Here is a 21,592-nt window from a genome sequence, read left to right as displayed (position 1 = left end):
ATTAACATTGAAGTTATAATCCATTCGAACTCAACTGAAGTTAAGAAATGTTTTTTTTTTCAGCCTGAAATGTTTTAAATCACACTATAACTCAATATTTTTCATAGCCCAAGATGGAATAAGCGTCCACCTCTAGAGTTTCGCACAAAATTCAAACTTATAGTCCATTCAAACTTCTTTCAAATTTTTTATTTAAAAAAATACAAAAATATCTAAATTAACATTTTTTATTTATAATCATTTATTAACGCTTTCCTCTTTACTAACCTCACTTTCTTCGTCATCTAAAGCTTCTAAACGTATTCTTGTAGCAGTTGGATCAGGAGACTGAAAAAGAATATTTTCCAGTGACGTAAATTGGAAAAAAAACAAGATTAAAGTAAGTTTTGAGTGTATAATCACCTTGATGTTATCAAACGCTGTTAATATTTGATTTTTTCCCAAGGTACTATCCCCTCCTCCGGCGCTACACAACACGCAATCTTTAGAAGCCTTCAGTGACGAATACAAAGCTAATCTTTCTCTGGATAACAAAATTTTATCTTCCGCCAACTTTTTTTCTCTATTTGATAATAAAACCCACTGCGCTTGTAACTCCTTTAACTTTTCCTTGTAAGTTGCTTCCATTCGTTTCGCTTCGCTCAAAACCTGCTTGTCCTCTTTCAATTTTTTCTGTGTGTCTTGTACCAAAAACTCCATTTCGGATTCTTTATCTTCCAGCTCTCGTTCTCGTTCCATTAGATTCTGTTTTAGGGCGTTTAGTTCAATTTTTTCCCGTTGTAGAAAAGCCCTTTCTCGATTTAGTCGTACCGATAAAGATTTTGCTTCGTTTATTGCCGTTTCGGCTTCGATTTTGACACGTTCGACTTCGTATGAATTGGATATTTTAGCGCTGGTTTCCAATTTGGATTTTTCTGACGCTAATTGTAATTTTTCTTCAGTTAATTGCATCACCATTTTTTCTTGTTCCGCTAATAAAGTTTCTTTCAATGTCTAAAAATAAATCATTGATACTATCGCTTTTTTATATACATATAAAATCGAAAAATCACCTTATTTAAATGATTTTTTTGATAATATTGTTTTTTATAGCGAATTTGAGAAATAAATTATGATTCATAGTTTTTTTGTCTAAAGCATCAAAATTCTTGTAGACTAAAATTAAATATTTAAAATAGTTATTTTTATTTCAAAAACAATTATTTCGTTCCCAACTCTATATTTCAATATATATATCAAACATAGATTATATAAAATCGTAGAGGTTTCATCCTAATTTAGAAGTTTTCTTATTTCTATTATTTATTAAATTATTTTAATATCAGATAAAAATTATTCTTCTTGTTTCTCAAATCAAAAATTTATTGAAACACTTTTTCAAAATTAATTTAATTCAAAAGATACTTTTTGAAATTACATAATTAATATAAAATATTGAAACCTCTATTCTCTATAAGTTTGTCTATGGAAGAAATATAAACAACTTTCAATGTGGCTGAAGGTTATGGACTTAAGCAGTGTTGCCAGATGTTAATGGAATTTCTCAATTTTATTGAATTTTTTCTTAAATATTATTTTCGATCAAATCTGCTGAAATTTCAGTTATATACAAGTTGAAAGTTGAAGTATTGAATAAAAGTAAATAAATCCCTTGTCATGAACATTTAAACCCCTGAAACTAACATAATTTCCAAGTTTTTTCATTCCTGTAATTAGTTTCAAACAAAAATTTGATAATTTTTCAACCTTTAAAACAAAACTTGTCTCACTTTTAACTGTTCCCTTTCACGTTCTATGATATTTCTACCATATTCAGCTTCCCTTTCGATTGCTTTACATCTAGCAGTTAACGTAGCCGTTGCTTGTTGCAAAGCCCACCGATCTTCTTGAGCGTTCGTATTTTGTTCCGCTAATTTCAATTCTAAATTCCTAATTAACGATAAGAGCTGAGATCGTTCATTTTCAGCGGATTCCCGACATTTTTCCAAACATTTTTTCATCACTTGGAAAATTAATAGTCAAATAATTAATCTGATATAATAACTTCAAATTGGGGCAGACCCCGTGTCCTTATTTTACTCAAATACTTACTTATAATTTCTTTTTCTTTCGCTTGAATACTCTGTTCCCTAGCTAAAGCTAAAACGTCGTAATTTTTTATAACTTTGTCTTCGATTCCTTGCAATATTTGAAGGTTATTACCCAAAATATTTATTCCTGTATCGATTTTTTGGGATAATTCGTGTCCCTCTCTTAATAAATTGTCCTCTTTAGTTTTCATTTGTTTTATATAATCTATTTGTACGGCGTGCTCCGATTTTAGTTCATCGATTTTTTCTGCGTGTACGTCTTTTATTATTTTTATTTCGTTTTTATACTGTTCTTCCAATATTTTTATCTTTTCTTTATAATAAGAAATTTCTTCGTCGTAATTTGTTTTAAAATTTTGTAATTTTTTATCGTATAGATCTTCTAAATTTTTTAGTTCTTTTTGTACGTTTTCTTCGACGTTCGCAGCAGATTTTTCCACCATATCCATTTGTTTCCTTAAAAAATTTACATTTTTATTAAAAAACTATATCAAAAAGATTAATTTTACTTATAAGATTCTTCCATAATAAATAATTCTTCATCGTGTCTTTGTTTTAATTTCAATAATAAATCTTTTAAATCTTCTTCTTTTTTATCGTCATTAACGTCTGTATCACTTTGTAATTTATCCACGTGATCAGTTACCAATAACTTGATTTGATTATTGATTCGTTCTTGTTGTAACTTTATATTATTTTCTACAGCGTGTTGTTTTAATATATAATCATCTATGAAATTTTTAAATTGTCTTTCTTGTTGTCCTATAAAGTTATAATTACAAAAAAAATAATTATCGACATTAAAAAATACCTAAAATAAAATTTTGTTTTTCTTGAATGTCTTTCAAAACTTCCTCGTATTTTTTAAATTGTAACGATACTAATAATAACGATTCTTGTTGATGTAATGCCGTATAACTATTTTGTATACCGGCGTTAATATCTTGTGGTACTAATTTATCAACGAAAATCTTATTTTCAATTTCATCAGTGACATCTACTTCCTTTGGCACTACTACATTTTCATTATTCATATTTGGCGCGCTTTTATTGACAGTTATTGGTGAGTCGGATCTTTTGACGTTCGTTGAACTTAATCCTAACCAATCAGGTACTCCTGGAAACGTCATATTTTTGTCGGAAGGATTAATATTTATACTTGTGGAAGTTTTTTGTAATGTTTCTGTAGATTTCGGGATTGTTTCTTTTTTATCGACAAACGTATCGCGAAATAATCCCAAAGTATCTTCTACTCCCGAACCGCGTCTTCCGCTTCTTCTTCTTTCACTAATCGTAGAGGAAATGCCGTATTCTGATGAAATCGTCGGTTCTGGATTTGCGTCTTTTAGTGATTGAGCCGTTTTCGGAGTAGTAGTCACTTTACTTTCTTTCAAAATGTCTTCTAAAGACGTTCCTTTTTTATCGTGTTTCGTTGTTTTTGGTTTTATTGGAAGTATATCGTCTAAAAAGTCGCTTCTTCTCGACCTATCTGTAGTAGAAGGTCCTACAATATAATTATAAAAAAAATGTTACTAGTTTTCAAATTAAATACCTTTTACGTCAGTTAACCAATCGTCCATTTGTTTCTTATTGCTGGTTTCGGATTTTTTAATATCCTCCGTAGATACTGAAGATTTCGTTTTGGTATCAAAACCTAATAAATTTTCTATGGATTTTTTTTCGGGAGTTTTCGTGAAACTAGACCGTTTTGCTAAAACTTTAGGCTCTTCAAAAAAACTATCGTCACTACCTAAGGGATCATCTAAATCGAAATCCATGTTTTTCTATCAAATATCCCCTGAATAATTAATGTAAAAGGGTGAAATCCACATATATTTCACTAAACGGAATGTTTGTATTTCAATAATGTTTGTTATGTCGATTCCGTTACTAGGATACAGATACATGTTGTACATCTGTCAATTTTCAATTTAATTATTACAAAAATTGAAGTATTTCGACTATCTACAAAAAAATTACTCGATACTCATCTCCAGAAACTAGAATAAAGTAAAGTACAGTATTTGTAAATTGTTTTTACTTATGCAACCTGCAACGTGTTTGGAGCCACAACGTATTCAACTTTCTATTATTACTCAACTACAGATTGATACAAAACCAAATAATTTTTTTATGTTATATAAGATTTTTTAAAATAATATTTATTGTATTTTATTTTCCCTATAACATCCCTAACTGGTAACAATAAGTTTTCTTTCCTTTGGGAAACTATGAATCACCTATCAGCTGATTACAGATCCTAATCCCGAATGAGATTTAGATCACATTAATTTTCAGTAGAAATTTCGAATTTATAACAAAATCTAGAAGAACTGTCGAATTCATATCACTTCATGATATTTATTTAGTTGTATAATAGATTTTAAAGAAGTTATCAACGATTTATATACTCATATCGATGTTTCACCAAAATTTAATAAGCTTATTTTATGTTGAAATATATAAAAAGCTCAAATTTCAGTAACTTTTAAATCACCTTACTAATAAGAATTGATAGTAGACAGCTATTTAAAGGGAATAAATAATTTTTAAAATCAAAAAACCATAAACAATGTTGATAAAGTGGGTAATAGTATCAAATGCCTTAGATCAGTGATTTTATTTCATTGATATCTAAAAAAAGAAGAAGATAAATCAACTTTTAGAGTATAAAATTTATAAAACACACAAAATGCTGTTGTATTGAATAAAATAACACGAAAAACCTATAGATAAATGAAACAACGGGGTAGAGAGATTTATATCAAATGATTACAGCCCGATTAAAGTGTCCGAAAAGTATTAGTGAATCTATGGGGTTAGTAAGTTTTATATTTCATAGTTGGTGAATTTGTCAAACTGTCAGTCACATCTGTCTATCGTCAAACAATTTTGACATTTGACAAAACTGAAGCCAGCCGCTGAATGCAAGGCGTTTAATAAACGGTCAAGTTTCGCGGTAATAAACAATTATACTGAAATAAAATGCCACCAAGAAAAAGAGAAAAAGATCCCGATGCGGTGAAAACCCCGAGAATCGATCATATACAAGCGGATCACGAGTTATTTTTACAAGCTTTCGAAAGTAAGTTATCTAAACTGATAAAGAGGACATATGAATGAATTGTGTTTACTTTCCAGAACCCACTCAAATATACAGATATTTACGTACGAGAAACATGTGCTTGGTGAGTATTAAAGCAAACTTAAACTTCATATTTATACTAGTAACATTTTCAGCCTATATTTCTTAATAGAACTCTAACTTATATGAAACACAGGATGTCTCGAAATAATAAAGGACGACAAGGATTTAAGGTAGATTCTCTATTGGAAAAAGTTTTAAATAAAAAAGATACGATGTGTATACAACCGGGTTATATAAATTTAACATTCTTAGGTTTTAATAATAAATCTTTAGATTACGACGCTCAAATAGCGCAAGTCGAGACTGTTTTATTAAAAATTAGTCATAAAAAACGTAAAGATAGTTCGGCGCCTAGTATGCAAGTGACTTTAGGAACGGCAGATGTTCCTATTAACCCCAATGAACAAGATTTACCTCTAACAGCTCCCACAATTAGCATCCCAACCGAATCTTTTAACCCCTCGAGTGGCCCCCTAGTGAAATCGTATATTTTATTATTTCGGGTAAAAGTGACGCAGGAAAAGGAGTTTGACGATGAACCGGCGTCGAAAAAGCGAAAATCTAACAACGCGAGTGATAATTCGAAATTGTACGGTGCCGAACTTACAGTTTATGACAAACATAATCGTTGTTATTTGAGTGACGGTGATTACGATATCGTCGTACAAGATTTTTCTACTAATACCAAAAATTCGATAAAAAAACATTCGAGTTGGGAGAACGTAAACGATCTAGTGGAAACTTGTGGTAATTTGGACGCTTTTATGAAAGGAGCCGTGTTAAAATTCAAATTGAATTGGTCACCGGAAGCTTCCGCCAAAATCGTAGATAGACCTCAACCGTATCCTTTACAAGAAAATAAAGAAAATCTACCTCAAGTTACAAATATGGATACGGAAAAATTACAAATCGTCTATCAGTTCGTTTATAACAATAATTCTCGTCAACAAACTGAAGCTTGCGAAGATTTACATTGTCCTTGGTGTAGTTTGAATTGCAATCGATTATATACGTTATTGAAACATTTGAAATTGTGTCATTCGCGATTTACATTCACCTACGTTCCGATTTCGGTGGGCGCGAGGATCGACGTGGCTATAAACGAGATGTACGACGGTTCTTATACGGGTTCGCCCCACGATTTAATCTCCCAGCCGACGGTTTGCGCTTTTTCCCGAAACGGCCCGATCCGCCGCGCATCCGTAACGCATATATTGGTATGTCATCCGAAACGACCGAAAGCGAGTTTATCCGAATTTCTCGAATTGGACGATTGCGAATTCGATGGTCAACGACCGTTCATCACGGGACATAATCGATTGTATCATCACACGACTACTTGTTTACCGATTTATCCGAAGGAAATGGAAATCGATTCCGAAGGGGAGAACGATCCCGAATGGCTACAAAATAAAACGATGATGATGATCGACGAATTTACCGATGTTAACGAAGGGGAAAAGGAACTGATGAAAATGTGGAATCTACACGTGATGAAATACGGTTTCGTTGGCGATTGTCAAATACCGTTAGCTTGCCAGATGTTCGTTAAACACAAAGGTCGGGAATTGTTATTGAAAAATTTGTATAGAAATTTCGTTGTTCATATGACGAGTTTGTTCGATTTCGGTTTGGTTAGCGCCGTTTGTCTTTATACGATTTTGCAAAAGTTACAAGAATTGGTGGGGGATACGGGTCCGATTCGTAATATACTTAAAGAATCTAGGGAGGCGCAAATAGATAATTGGTCGCGAAGCGGAATTAGCGATAAATCGAAAACGCCGAATATCGGTAGGAAAGCCGGAAATGTCGGTAATCAAAGAAGGAAGGGGGCACCTTTGACTCCGCAATGTGATAGTACAGTTAGACGTAAATCGATTTGCGCCGGCGAGACGTCGAGGAAAAGACTCGTAACTGTTAATAAAAGTGACCAAAAATCTAGTTAATACTTTTATATTTGGAAAAATAATTTACACCATTTCTTATCGAAATAATCGATTTTATATGAAATCGAATCGAAATTTATATTTACTCGATAAAAATCGATGTACGTTATATTCGAACAACGTTGCGGGTTTTAAAAATACCTTGGATGTTTAGGAACGTTTCTACTGTGTTTGTGTTTCAAGTAAATAAATTTTTTGATAGGGGCGACGGGCGCAATTTGTTTGTAGAAATGCGAAAGGCAGTTTCCATAAAGTGAGGCCCAATTTTTGAAAATTTACGTACACAAAATGAAAACTTTTGCACTTTATAATAGTCGAACAACGTTGCCAAACTATGAAAAATACGTTAAATTATGGATTTGAAATTTTTTTATCAAAATGGCCTACTGGGTTCGTATTTTTCTAATTAACTAATTTTTTTGGGGGGGGGGTGCGAGTGGCGCAATTTCTATGGAAAATGTACCATTTTTTATCATAATATCCTTCTGTGTTCGTATTTTTCGGAAAAAATCCTTTAAAAGGGGGGCGAGTGGCGCAATTTCTTTGCGGACATTCATTTGGGGAAACAGTTTTCACAAATTTTCCAATTCCTTGGAAAATGATCGATTTTTTATCATAATATCCTTCTGTGTTCGTATTTTTCGGAAAAAATCCTTTAAAAGGGGGGCGAGTGGAGCAATTTCTTTGCGGACATTCATTTGGGGAAACAGTTTTCACAAATTTTCCAATTCCTTGGAAAATGATCCATTTTTTATCATAATATCCTTCTGTGTTCGTATTTTTCGGAAAAAATCCTTTAAAAGGGGGGCGAGTGGAGCAATTTCATTGTGGAAATTCATTTGGTGAAACAGTTTTCACAAATTTTCCAATTCCTTGGAAAATGATACATTTTTTATCATAATATCCTTCTGTGTTCGTATTTTTCGGAAAAAATCCTTTAAAAGGGGGGCGAGTGGAGCAATTTCATTGTGGAAATTCATTTGGTGAAACAGTTTTCACAAATTTTCCAATTCCTTGGAAAATGATCCATTTTTTATCATAATATCCTTCTGTGTTCGTATTTTTCGGAAAAAATCCTTTAAAAGGGGGGCGAGTGGAGCAATTTCATTGTGGAAATTCATTTGGTGAAACAGTTTTCACAAATTTTCCAATTCCTTGGAAAATGATCCATTTTTTATCATAATATCCTTCTGTGTTCGTATTTTTCGGAAAAAATCCTTTAAAAGGGGGGCGAGTGGAGCAATTTCATTGTGGAAATTCATTTGGTGAAACAGTTTTCACAAATTTTCCAATTCCTTGGAAAATGATCCATTTTTTATCATAATATCCTTCTGTGTTCGTATTTTTCGGAAAAAATCCTTTAAAAGGGGGGCGAGTGGAGCAATTTCATTGTGGAAATTCATTTGGTGAAACAGTTTTCACAAATTTTCCAATTCCTTGGAAAATGATCCATTTTTTATCATAATATCCTTCTGTGTTCGTATTTTTCGGAAAAAATCCTTTAAAAGGGGGGCGAGTGGAGCAATTTCATTGTGGAAATTCATTTGGTGAAACAGTTTTCACAAATTTTCCAATTCCTTGGAAAATGATCGATTTTTTATCATAATATCCTTCTGTGTTCGTATTTTTCGGAAAAAATCCTTTAAAAGGGGGGCGAGTGGAGCAATTTCTTTGCGGACATTCATTTGGGGAAACAGTTTTCACAAATTTTCCAACTCCTTGGAAAATGATCCATTTTTTATCATAATATCCTTCTGTGTTCGTATTTTTCGGAAAAAATCCTTTAAAAGGGGGGCGAGTGGAGCAATTTCATTGTGGAAATTCATTTGGGGAAAAAGTTTTTACAAATTTTCCAACTCCTTGGAAAATGATCCATTTTTTATCATAAAATCCTTCTGTGTTCGTATTTTTCGGAAAAAATCCTTTAAAAGGGGGGCGAGTGGCGCAATTTCATTGTGGAAATTCATTTGGGGAAACAGTTTTTACAAATTTTCCAATTCCTTGGAAAATGATCTATTTTTTATCATAATATCCTTCTGTGTTCGTATTTTTCGGAAAAAATCCTTTAAAAGGGGGACGAGTGGAGCAATTTCTTTGCGGACATTCATTTGGGGAAACAGTTTTCACAAATTTTCCAATTCCTTGGAAAATGATCGATTTTTTATCATAATATCCTTCTGTGTTCGTATTTTTCGGAAAAAATCCTTTAAAAGGGGGGCGAGTGGAGCAATTTCTTTGCGGACATTCATTTGGGGAAACAGTTTTCACAAATTTTCCAACTCCTTGGAAAATGATCCATTTTTTATCATAATATCCTTCTGTGTTCGTATTTTTCGGAAAAAATCCTTTAAAAGGGGGGCGAGTGGAGCAATTTCATTGTGGAAATTCATTTGGGGAAAAAGTTTTTACAAATTTTCCAACTCCTTGGAAAATGATCCATTTTTTATCATAAAATCCTTCTGTGTTCGTATTTTTCGGAAAAAATCCTTTAAAAGGGGGGCGAGTGGCGCAATTTCATTGTGGAAATTCATTTGGGGAAACAGTTTTTACAAATTTTCCAATTCCTTGGAAAATGATCTATTTTTTATCATAATATCCTTCTGTGTTCGTATTTTTCGGAAAAAATCCTTTAAAAGGGGGACGAGTGGAGCAATTTCATTGTGGAAATTCATTTGGGGAAAAAGTTTTTACAAATTTTCCAACTCCTTGGAAAATGATCCATTTTTTATCATAAAATCCTTCTGTGTTCGTATTTTTCGGAAAAAATCCTTTAAAAGGGGGGCGAGTGGCGCAATTTCTTTGCGGAAATTCATTTGGTGAAACAGTTTTTACAAATTTTCCAATTCCTTGGAAAATGATCCATTTTTTATCATAATATCCTTCTGTGTTCGTATTTTTCGGAAAAAATCCTTCAAAAGGGGGGCGAGTGGCGCAATTTCTTTGCGGAAATTCATTTGGGGAAATAGTTTTTACAAATTTTCCAATTCCTTGGAAAATGATCCAGTTTTTATCATAATATCCTTCTGTGTTCGTATTTTTCGGAAAAAATCCTTTAAAAAGGGGGGCGAGTGGAGCAATTTCATTGTGGAAATTCATTTGGTGAAACAGTTTTTACAAATTTTCCAATTCCTTGGAAAATGATCCATTTTTTATCATAATATCCTTCTGTGTTCGTATTTTTCGGAAAAAATCCTTTAAAAGGGGGGCGAGTGGCGCAATTTCTTTGCGGAAATTCATTTGGGGAAATAGTTTTTACAAATATTCCAATTCCTTGGAAAATGATCCATTTTTTATCATAATATCCTTCTGTGTTCGTATTTTTCGGAAAAAATTCTTTAAAAAGGGGGTCGAGTGGAGCAATTTCATTGTGGAAATTCATTTGGTGAAACAGTTTTTACAAATTTTCCAATTCCTTGGAAAATGATCCATTTTTTATCATAATATCCTTCTGTGTTCGTATTTTTCTGAAAAAATCCTTTAAAAGGGGGCGAGTGGCGCAATTTCTTTGCGGACATTCATTTGGGGAAACAGTTTTCACAAATTTTCCAATTCCTTGGAAAATGATCGATTTTTTATCATAATATCCTTCTGTGTTCGTATTTTTCGGAAAAAATCCTTTAAAAGGGGGGCGAGTGGAGCAATTTCTTTGCGGACATTCATTTGGGGAAACAGTTTTCACAAATTTTCCAACTCCTTGGAAAATGATCCATTTTTTATCATAATATCCTTCTGTGTTCGTATTTTTCGGAAAAAATCCTTTAAAAGGGGGGCGAGTGGAGCAATTTCATTGTGGAAATTCATTTGGGGAAAAAGTTTTTACAAATTTTCCAACTCCTTGGAAAATGATCCATTTTTTATCATAAAATCCTTCTGTGTTCGTATTTTTCGGAAAAAATCCTTTAAAAGGGGGGCGAGTGGCGCAATTTCTTTGCGGAAATTCATTTGGTGAAACAGTTTTTACAAATTTTCCAATTCCTTGGAAAATGATCCATTTTTTATCATAATATCCTTCTGTGTTCGTATTTTTCGGAAAAAATCCTTTAAAAGGGGGGCGAGTGGCGCAATTTCTTTGCGGAAATTCATTTGGGGAAATAGTTTTTACAAATATTCCAATTCCTTGGAAAATGATCCATTTTTTATCATAATATCCTTCTGTGTTCGTATTTTTCGGAAAAATTCTTTAAAAAGGGGGTCGAGTGGAGCAATTTCATTGTGGAAATTCATTTGGTGAAACAGTTTTTACAAATTTTCCAATTCCTTGGAAAATGATCCATTTTTTATCATAATATCCTTCTGTGTTCGTATTTTTCGGAAAAAATCCTTTAAAAGGGGGGCGAGTGGCGCAATTTCTTTGCGGACATTCATTTGGGGAAACAGTTTTCACAAATTTTCCAATTCCTTGGAAAATGATCGATTTTTTATCATAATATCCTTCTGTGTTCGTATTTTTCGGAAAAAATCCTTTAAAAGGGGGGCGAGTGGAGCAATTTCTTTGCGGACATTCATTTGGGGAAACAGTTTTCACAAATTTTCCAACTCCTTGGAAAATGATCCATTTTTTATCATAATATCCTTCTGTGTTCGTATTTTTCGGAAAAAATCCTTTAAAAGGGGGGCGAGTGGAGCAATTTCATTGTGGAAATTCATTTGGGGAAAAAGTTTTTACAAATTTTCCAACTCCTTGGAAAATGATCCATTTTTTATCATAAAATCCTTCTGTGTTCGTATTTTTCGGAAAAAATCCTTTAAAAGGGGGGCGAGTGGCGCAATTTCTTTGCGGAAATTCATTTGGTGAAACAGTTTTTACAAATTTTCCAATTCCTTGGAAAATGATCCATTTTTTATCATAATATCCTTCTGTGTTCGTATTTTTCGGAAAAAATCCTTTAAAAGGGGGGCGAGTGGAGCAATTTCTTTGCGGACATTCATTTGGGGAAACAGTTTTCACAAATTTTCCAACTCCTTGGAAAATGATCCATTTTTTATCATAATATCCTTCTGTGTTCGTATTTTTCGGAAAAAATCCTTCAAAAGGGGGGCGAGTGGCGTAATTTCTCTGTATAAATGCATTTAAAGAGATATTGTCTACAAATTTTCGAAACCCTGTGAAAGTGTGGCTTTTTGTCAAAATATTCTACTGTGTACTTTTTTCTGGAAATAACTTTTCCATTGGGGGCGATTGGTGCAATTTCTACGTAACAATCCATTTGGGCAGATATTTCTTACAAATTTCCCAACTCTTTTTGAAGGTTCACTTATTTTGGTTATAAAAAATGAAAACTAACGCGCCTTATACTCCAACAACGTTGCCAAATTTTCAAAAATACGTCATATATAACGTACATTAATTTTTTGAGGTTATGTTTTAGACGTCACAGTTCGCTTGTTTTATTCCATAGTTTCAATTCCCCTCGTTTTTTTTTCTATTTCTTCAAATTTGTATTGCAGCGTAGTAATTTTTCAAAAAAGTCACCATTTTGAAATCTTACGTTTTGGTAAATTCCTACTTCGTAAATTTTTTCGTATTTCTGTTATCTACAAGTACTTAAAATACTAAATAATTGGAATATGCAGTGACGTCATGAATATAACCTAAAAATTCGAAGTTTTTTTTGAGTATTTATGAATTAGTTGATTCTAATTGATGCTAAGTACAATTAAATAATAATTTTTTCAACTGCCTTGATATGTAAAGACATCATTTTAACAAAATAACCGCATTTAAATTTTGTAAAATGTTTTACTCAACCTATGGTCGCCTAAAACAATGATACGTCATCGAGACGTTGCCGGTTTTTTAATTCAAATTTGACATTTAGTACATTCTGAGTTATAATTTCCGTGACATTGTTAGGTTAGGTTAGATTCGATGCCCATTGGACCCGACCTGATATTTATTCTAAAATAACTCAAAAAAAATAAATATTTCTCAACGACTGCCATCTTTTATGTCTGAATTAAAATTATTTATGTGAGAATTTAACCTTAAGATAATTGAATTGTTTTATGTACGGTGTCGTCCGAAAATTTCGTAAAATTCTATGAGAATAAATCGAACTGGCAACATCGCGGAGTTGAAATTAAAACAAGATTCGGTTGGCTACAATGAAAAACAAAAATATTTATTTACGAATTTTTGGACGGTAGTGTACGCGTTAAATGTTGTATAAAAATTCTGTATACAGGGTGTTCCGTTGGAATTATTTTCAAGATATATTTAATATTTTTTTTTTTTTTTTCGTATCAGAAATATTTCAATTTTTTCCGAAATTTCGTCACAAATTCGATATTAGATCAATAATTTTAATGGAACGCTTGTTTTTAGTTGCCGACGTCGTGTTCTATATTTTACAGTAACTTACGATGCTAAACCGTCGTAAAATATTTTTTTGTACATATTTTTTGTACTGAATCGTATTTGAAAAAAATATAAAAAGGGAAATCTTGTTCGTAACGCGCCCGCCATGTTGTATTATTTGACAGTTAAATCGATTATTGTACGTAATCGATTTCTAAGCGAGAGGCGTGTGAATCGAAATAATGACAGACAATATGACGTCGTATCCGGTAGGAATTTAATTAATTTTCCGTTTTTATATTTTTTTTATGTCATTTAACTTCATATTAAAATATTTGCACGAGTTTGGTTCACTTTTAGTGTTTATTTCGCCTGTAATGTATTTATTATATTTTATCGGTACACTGCCTATTATTATTATTATTATTATTATTGATATTACCAAAAATGGTACAGTGTGTTTGTGAGTTTGCCCAAAAACGGAAATTTTTCCTTCGAAAACCGATTTCCGATGGCTGCAAACACGTTTTTGTATCAGACTTATTTTTTTTTCTCCATATACTAAGGTATAGAAAAGAAAACAAAGTACAACATTTTTTTTTATATAAAATGAAATGAAAATTGGAAAAATATATATTTTGGCACTGGTACTATTCTTTTCAACAACTTTTATATATTGAATTTACGTAATAGAAATTGTTATTGTTATATATACATTTTTATTTTCCTAATTGTTCGAATTAGGGATTTTTTTGTAGAAATAGATGAATATATACCATTTGTTTACTGTGTATTTTCTTATTTTTTTTTTTTAACACTACACGTATCCTCAATTCCAAATTATACCCAACTTTCCCCTATCACTTGTTAGGATTCCAAATCTATCATATTTTCAACGAATTAACACGATTCAAAATTTCCCAAATCTCCTATTTAAAACATTGACGAACCGGTACAGAGAATAGACAAGATTCGAAGTTGCCCTAATCTCCCCTATTGAAAAAAATTATGAGATTGAAAATAGTCCATATGTCCCCTAGGATAAAGGAATCACGCTTTCAAATAACTGAAAATAAACTGAACAAATTAATATCCGAAACAGCCTTAATCTTCCCTAGATTAAACGGATTATAGTTCCAAATAGCCCAAACCTCCCCCACAATTGTTGAGTCAGGATTTCCAATCGCACAAATCTTCCCTACATTGAACAAATTAAGATTCCAAACCGCCCTCTGAATAAACAAATTGTGATTTCAAATACTTGAAAACAGCCCAAATCTCCCCCACACTAAACAAATTAATATTCCAAATAGCCCAAGTCTTCCCTAGAATGAAGGAATTAAGGTTTCAAATAGCTCAATCTCTCCCTAAATTGAACAAATTATGATCTCAAAAATCCTCTACATTCAGCAAGTTAGGGTTTGAAATAACCTAAATCTTTCCTAAACTGGGCAAATCACAATTCCAAATATTTTGAATCTCCCTTACATTAAATGAATTAAGGTTTCTATCAACCCAAATCTCCCCTACACTTGACATATGATTCCAATGATTAAGTATAATAATAAATAGAAGAAAAAATTGTCTAAAACAGATGAAATAACCTCAAAATGTTCAAAAAGGACAAAGGTAAGAAAATTTCAGGTGAGTAAAACATATTCATATCACACCCTGTATATACATGATAGTTATCCCACTTGATGGTATAGGTGGTAGATTTAATTGAAAAAAAAATTGTTTTTTTCATAAATTTATTAATTTATTATAAAAAAAAACATTTATTCTTTCTTTGCCTTTTGCTTCTTAGCAGGCAAGGGTTTTTGGGATTTAAGAACAGCACTGGCTCTACGAAGGGCAACCTAAAATAAACATAATTTGTAGGTAACTTTAACAAATTGAAGAAAATAAAGTTAAATATATAAACTTACCTTGGTAAGATCTGTACGGTATCTGTTAGCACTCAACAATCTTTTTAGTTTGTGCAAAGATCTCCTTGGACCAGATTTCATCGTTCTCTTCACTGTACTTTGCTTGGGTTTTCTCTGAAAATCGAAATTTTAATGAATGAAATATAATAGAGAGAAACTTTGAACTTACTTGTTTACTGGCTTTTTTGTAAACAACTGTGAAACCTTTTTTGTCGGGAGCATCTACAATTCCTACGGATTTTTTATGGATAAGACCATTGTAACGATAGGAATTCAAATTTGTTAAATTGTTCGGTTCCTGAAACGAGAATTAAACAAAATATTTTATGTAAATACTATTTGCATCTACTTACGGTACTGAATGGTTTGGAAATATTTCTTTTCTTCAAAAGAAAAGCGTTGTTGTTCCTGATAATACCCCAAACTAAATGCGACGACATTTTAGCCTAAAAGTTAATATATAATTTCAATTCGTATCAATTAAAAATTCGTTTCAAATATTATTTTCTATTTAAATTGTTTTTATTTATGATGTTTTATAAATTTTATAAAATACATGCTCACCTATCTTAACCTTAGTTTTAGAAAAGGTGGAATCCTTGTTGGTTGTCGGAAACGGAAATTTATGTCAACTGTCCGATATTGAAATGTACGTTTTGTTGATATTTTTCTATGAATGATTCCAATACTCCAGAAATTGATCATACACTTAATGATTTAAAAAGAAATGTAGTGGGTTTAAATGATATAATTCAAATTCCAAACATTGTTTTAATGATAAATTAGTATGAGTGTTGGATCAAATAACATTTTATCAGCTATTTCTTGTCGAATGTCAAATCGAGTAACGTTCCGTAATCTTCATCGACCATAGAATTAAGCGTTGACGTATAAATCTTGTATGTTTGCGGAACGAATCTCAACTCAACATTTCTCAATTATCAATGTTCCGTTATTAATAAAGCGGGAATTTCAAATTTTTCACCATTACTTTCATGATTCATTGGGATAAGGGAAATAAAATAACGATTTATTTGATTTTTTATTCATTTTATTCCTGCAATTCCTCACTGTAACACTGTAAATTACAAATGCGGAACCGAATTTGTTTGTTATAACTTAAATTATCGAACAAACGCCTGAAATAACTATTTTAAAAGCTACTAGAAATTAAATCAGAAAATTAATAACGATAATAACTTAACTTGCAAATTGTTGTAGTGTTATCAATACATACATCGAAGAATTTACATTTAATTTTGAAAGGTTATGGCAGTCACTGATGTCGCATCTACAATTTTTATTCATTTCACAATTTTCGCAGTATATACAGTCCCTACATTTCGAAAAATGATCAAAACTATCACGGATTGTTTCCTATTGGTTCGATTGCGAATTGTAGAACCTCGTAATTTGGTTCCAAAGTACAGGGGCGTCTTCGAAAAAATTATTCAAATGCAATTCAACCGAATTTGTGTTTCTACGATGTTTTTTTTTTCAATTTGGACCCTTCTACAAATAAAATATTGCACTAATGACGAATGTTAATAATAAATTGTCACATTTGAATGATTTTTACGTAAAACTAACTGGATATTATAAAGTTAAAATCCGCAATAGAACAATGTAATTTTATTAATGACCCCGTATTATTTGAGATTATTAATCATCGATTAGTTATACAAAATTTTGGAATCATTGGAATATAAACTTACCTTGTTTGAAAATGTCATTTTTTTAAAGTTAAAAATTGTGCGTTACCTTCGAAAGCACCCTACCTATCAAACATGAAAATTCGTTACCTTTACTGATTAGAACATGGGGTACCTGGAAATTTTATCGATGGTTTCTGCAGCCAACTTATATTCATACATTTTAATTGTAATTTATTTGAAATGGAAAAAAGGTAGCGGCGTTTTTACATTTTTAAAAATTACGCAATAATCATCAAATTTGTGATTTTCTTTTCAATTATACGAAAAAATATGAAAATTTTTTATATTTTTAGTGAAATTCGTAGAATATGTGAAAACCATTTGAAACTCGATATATTTTTCAAATAGAAAGTTACCTTTAAAATTCATCGATAGTTTCTGCATCCTAATAAATTCGCACTTAGATAACGTTTCAATTGTTGATTTCATTGGAAATGGAAAAAAGGTAGCGGCGTTTTAGATTTTTTAAAAATTGCGTTACATTTTTACGGATAAAATTGATAATTTCTTAATTTAATTAATTTTTTGTTTGATTTAGACGGAAAACTATGAAAATTATTTCCATTTTTAGAAAATTTTTCGAATAATTTTACGCACATTTAAAATTTGCGGTACCTTTTAACATTTTTTACAAGAAATTTACGAAGTAAAATTTTTTAAATAAGCGCAACCTTTTTTAAAGGGCGTTACCTTTTACTATTAAATAGTACATTTTATTCAATTAACATCGATTTCGGAAACATTTTTCAATATAATTTCAGATTTTTTCTCTGCGTTACCTTTTTTATACACCTCTCCAAAACAATTGATGTTAAAAGTCCTTCCTGATCCGTTTCTGTTAAGCAAATATACGGTATGTTTGTAAATATTTGGGTCACATTTACAACTAACAATCAAAATAATTAATAATCAACAACAAACAGGAAAAACGTGATCTTATACTTATCAGTTCGTGATGAATAAATAAATACGATGACAACACAACGCCGGCTACTTTATATACGACAAAAAACCGTAATGTAGCCTTATCGGAGGCCCAAAGGTCATGTACGCATCTAGATTTCATCATAACAAGTCTCCAAAAAACGCGTTACCTTTTTATGAGCAAAAACGCGTTACCTTTTAGTAATTATCTTTAAGGAACAAAAAATGGGCTACCTTTTACTAAATAAACTGTTAGGAATAGAAAATGCGTTACCTTTCTCAATAAGTTATTTTAAACAAAAAAAAATTACCAATATTCATTAATTTTTTTTTTCAAAATTCCGATTGTCAAAGTTGTCAACTGTCATTGATATAAGACGTTTGGAAGCCTAACTTTGAAATCGAAGTAACCATAGAGAAAATCGATTTAGAAATTTTGAAATGGATGATTAATAAACATGTAATTTGCGAGGTATCTAGATGCGAACATTTTTTTTTTGAAATACAGAGTGTTCTAAAAATATACGAACAATTTACATGTCGAAAAAGAAGATGCATGATTATAGAGCTTCATAAAAAAATTAAGTCCTTAAAAAAATAACAACTAAATAAAGTATATGATCAAAATCGTTTTGAAAATATATACAATGTTTTTTTTTATGAAAAAAAAAGTATTGGCAACGCTGCCGGTCACCGAAAAACTTTCTTACATTTTTTTTATGTAAGGTTACTAATATAACGGTTATTGTAGCGTCCATCTCTAATGTTAAACGTAACGGAACGAATTTATATATTTTTTTCAAAATTTTTGGTATTTTAATTTCAATAATTTTGAAATTTTGTTTTTTCGAAAAATTCCTGTATATGAACATTTATTAATTTCAAGGGGTATTTTAATAAATTTATTAGTAGAGATGGACTCATTCCAATTACAGGGGTCGGAAAAAAATTTTAAGAGACTTAAAAAACAAAATCAAATTACGGGTTTGAGGAAAATTACGAAACTGAAATTTTAAATATAAAAATGAGCTAGAAAAAAATTAAGGAACAAAAAAAAACAAAATGGAGTTACAAGGGTTAGAGAAAAAATACGAGGCTGAAAAAAGAAAAGCGAATTACAGGGGTTGAAGAAAAATTAAGAAACTTATAATAAAAAAATAAGTTACGGGGGTTTGAACAAAATTAAAAAATTGTAGAAACAAAATCGAATTACAGGGGTTGAAGAGAATTAAGAGATTAGGAAAACAAAATCGAGTTACAAGTGTTGAAGAAAATTAGGAAAATTCAAAAGTCGACTTACAAGGATTAAAGAAAAAATATGAGAGTGAAAAAATAAAATGGAGCTAAGTGGGTCAGACGAAAATTAAGAAATTGTAAGTTCAAAATCGAGTTACAGGGGTCAGAAGAAAATTAAGAAATTGTAAGTTCAAAATCGAGTTACAGGGGTCAGAAGAAAATTAAGAATTTGTAAGTTAAAAATTGAGTTACAGGGGTCAGAAGAAAATTAAGAATTTGTAAGTTAAAAATCGAGTTACAGGGGTCAGAAGAAAATTAAGAAATCGAAAAAACAAAATCGAGTTACAGGGGTCAGAAGAAAATTAAGAAATTGAAAAAACAAAATCGAGTTACAGGGGTCAGAAGAAAATTAAGAAATTGTAAGTTCAAAATCGAGTTACAGGGGTCAGAAGAAAATTAAGAAATTGTAAGTTCAAAATCGAGTTACAGGGGTCAGAAGAAAATTAAGAAATTGTAAAAACAAAATCGAGTTACAGGGGTCAGAAGAAAATTAAGAAATTGTAAGTTCAAAATCGAGTTACAGGGGTCAGAAGAAAATTAAGAAATTGTAAGTTCAAAATCGAGTTACAGGGGTCAGAAGAAAATTAAGAAATTGTAAGAATAAAATCGAGTTACAGGGGTCAGAAGAAAATTAAGAAATTGTAAGAATAAAATCGAGTTACAGGGGTTTAAGGAAAATTAAGAAATTAGAAAAACCAAATCGAATTACGGGGGTTTGAGGATAATTGAAATACTGAAAAAACAAAATCGAGTTATACGGGGGTCAAAGAGAAACTAATAGACGCTAAAATATACAGAAAAAAGTTACGGGGGATAGAGAAAAAGAAGGTAAGTAAATAGAGATGGATATATACAGGAGGTGGACGATTTTTTCGGTGACCGGTTGGGGCGGCGTCGGTATTTCTTTTAAGAACAGACTGTTTTTGACATATATACTTATCGAATTATCTCGAAATGATCCTAAATACACCGTGTTTTATGCTATCTAAAAAATATTTTAAATAATACAGCCTGACTTGCATTCACACCATTCGACAAACACACACACGCATTCGTTATCCAAGATGGCGACCTGTTTTGTAAGCGGTCCGCCATCTTTACTAGTAATTCATCATTTTTTATTTATTTTTTTTTGTTATTTCATTATATTTTATACAATATCCGTTAGAACGACGTAGTGATAATTGTAAATAATAATAATAATAATTCGTATATGCTCACTTATTAATAAAATTCAATTTTTTTTTTTAAATTTATATAAAAGGAGTCAGACGTCTTTTTTTGTTGGCTCAAATCAACCAACCAGATGCGGAATTAGCCCAACTGATGAGATTTTCAATGTTGGGTTAACGATTTCCTAGAAACAGAAAAAAAAACGAAATAAACCCCTTGGGAAGTCGGTAAATTGAGTAAATTTTTTTTATTATTATTAAAATTATTAACATGCTTTTGGGGGGTTCGACGAGGGTTATACGTTAAATTGTATAAGCTACAATCTTAATCGTCGAAAAAAAATGCTTTTTTCCAAATTTTGAGTTAAAAGAGCCGCGAAATTTCAAATTTTCGAGTATCGTTTAAAAAAGGTCATATCGGAACAGCAGCAAGAACGAGAAAATTAATAATTAGTTCCCCTCGTAATATTGTCAATAATTCAATTTTTTTCTTATTAAAAATGTAGAATTTTTGGAGTTTCCCTCGTAAAACTATCAAGAAAGAACAGCAGTAACGGAGTTACGAGGTTTAGACAAAAATTATTAATTAACAAAGTTTTGGAATACCCCTCGTAATATTGTCAATAAATCAATTTTTTTCTTATTAAAAATGCAGATATTTTGAAGTTTCCCTCGTATAACTGACAATATAGAACAGCAGAAACGAGTTACGGGGTTTAGGCAAAAATTAACTGGAAAAAAAATGTATAAACGAATTACGAGGGTTGGAGAAAAATGAATGTTCATGAAAATAAGAAACGACTTGCGGGATTAGAGAAAAATCGACAAATACTTGATAGTGATAGTGAACTGGTTACAAGGGTTAGAGAAAAACTAATAAATAGTAAAAAAAAACGAGTCCGAATCGAAAAAAAAATTGACGATTTTTCGAAAATTTTGACATTTTAGTCCGATTGAAGAAAAAAATTGATGATTTTTCGAAAATTTTGACATTTTAGTCCGAATCGAGAAAAAATTGACGATTTTTCGAAAATTTTGACATTTTGTCCGAATCGAGAAAAAATTGACGATTTTA

At 31.2% G+C, this 21,592-nt stretch overlaps 4 protein-coding genes across 5 annotated transcripts in view; 1 reads left to right on the top strand and 3 right to left on the bottom strand.

The window, feature by feature from the left end:
• Positions 1–215: 215 nt before the first annotated feature.
• On the bottom strand, positions 216–3,868 carry LOC130444731 (early endosome antigen 1-like). Its single transcript, XM_056780005.1, has 6 exons — positions 3,643–3,868; positions 2,902–3,594; positions 2,600–2,852; positions 2,092–2,546; positions 1,770–2,002; positions 216–993 (listed from the first exon to the last, which is right to left on the bottom strand). Exons 1-6 carry the CDS (start codon positions 3,866–3,868, stop codon positions 238–240), a joined length of 2,616 nt encoding a protein of 871 aa, XP_056635983.1. The 3' UTR covers positions 216–237.
• A 1,120-nt stretch (positions 3,869–4,988) lies between these two features.
• Positions 4,989–7,995, top strand: LOC130444007 (polycomb protein SUZ12). The gene is made up of 3 exons (XM_056778958.1): positions 4,989–5,175; positions 5,232–5,278; positions 5,331–7,995. Exons 1-3 carry the CDS (start codon positions 5,076–5,078, stop codon positions 7,182–7,184), a joined length of 2,001 nt encoding a protein of 666 aa, XP_056634936.1. The 5' UTR covers positions 4,989–5,075; the 3' UTR covers positions 7,185–7,995.
• A 7,224-nt stretch (positions 7,996–15,219) lies between these two features.
• Positions 15,220–16,035, bottom strand: LOC130443737 (60S ribosomal protein L28). Its single transcript, XM_056778512.1, has 5 exons — positions 15,975–16,035; positions 15,764–15,856; positions 15,580–15,708; positions 15,411–15,524; positions 15,220–15,341 (listed from the first exon to the last, which is right to left on the bottom strand). Exons 2-5 carry the CDS (start codon positions 15,848–15,850, stop codon positions 15,261–15,263), a joined length of 411 nt encoding a protein of 136 aa, XP_056634490.1. The 5' UTR covers positions 15,851–15,856; positions 15,975–16,035; the 3' UTR covers positions 15,220–15,260.
• Positions 16,036–16,439: 404 nt separating this feature from the next.
• The window catches only part of LOC130443735 (casein kinase I-like), a 17,048-nt gene continuing 11,895 nt past the window's right edge, over positions 16,440–21,592 (bottom strand). For both annotated transcript variants that reach the window (XM_056778511.1, XM_056778510.1), the window contains one exon: positions 16,440–20,702. In XM_056778511.1, the coding sequence (XP_056634489.1) occupies positions 20,692–20,702 (11 nt within the window). In that variant the 3' untranslated portion in view covers positions 16,440–20,691. The remainder of the gene's footprint in view (positions 20,703–21,592) is intronic.

Source organism: Diorhabda sublineata, chromosome 5 (genome assembly GCF_026230105.1).
Source record: "Diorhabda sublineata isolate icDioSubl1.1 chromosome 5, icDioSubl1.1, whole genome shotgun sequence".
Lineage (NCBI taxonomy): Eukaryota > Metazoa > Arthropoda > Insecta > Coleoptera > Chrysomelidae > Diorhabda > Diorhabda sublineata.
The sequence above is the reverse complement of the archived record's forward strand: the minus strand, read 5'-3'. Positions and strand labels throughout refer to the sequence as shown.

Coding starts and splice junctions, on each gene's coding strand:
- LOC130444731 (XM_056780005.1), bottom strand. CDS start 3,868: ATGGATTTCGATTTAGATGATCCCTTAGGTAGTGACGATAGTTTTTTT. Junction 2,853..2,901: donor AAAACAAAATTTTATTTTAG/GTATTTTTTAAT, acceptor ATAACTTTATAG/GACAACAAGAAAGACAATTT. Junction 2,003..2,091: donor GAAAGAAAAAGAAATTATAA/GTAAGTATTTGA, acceptor TAATTTTCCAAG/TGATGAAAAAATGTTTGGAA.
- LOC130444007 (XM_056778958.1), top strand. CDS start 5,076: ATGCCACCAAGAAAAAGAGAAAAAGATCCCGATGCGGTGAAAACCCCG. Junction 5,176..5,231: donor ATTTTTACAAGCTTTCGAAA/GTAAGTTATCTA, acceptor TTTACTTTCCAG/AACCCACTCAAATATACAGA. Junction 5,279..5,330: donor GTACGAGAAACATGTGCTTG/GTGAGTATTAAA, acceptor TAACATTTTCAG/CCTATATTTCTTAATAGAAC.
- LOC130443737 (XM_056778512.1), bottom strand. CDS start 15,850: ATGTCGTCGCATTTAGTTTGGGGTATTATCAGGAACAACAACGCTTTT. Junction 15,709..15,763: donor TTTCCAAACCATTCAGTACC/GTAAGTAGATGC, acceptor TTCTCGTTTCAG/GAACCGAACAATTTAACAAA. Junction 15,342..15,410: donor ACCGTACAGATCTTACCAAG/GTAAGTTTATAT, acceptor TGTTTATTTTAG/GTTGCCCTTCGTAGAGCCAG.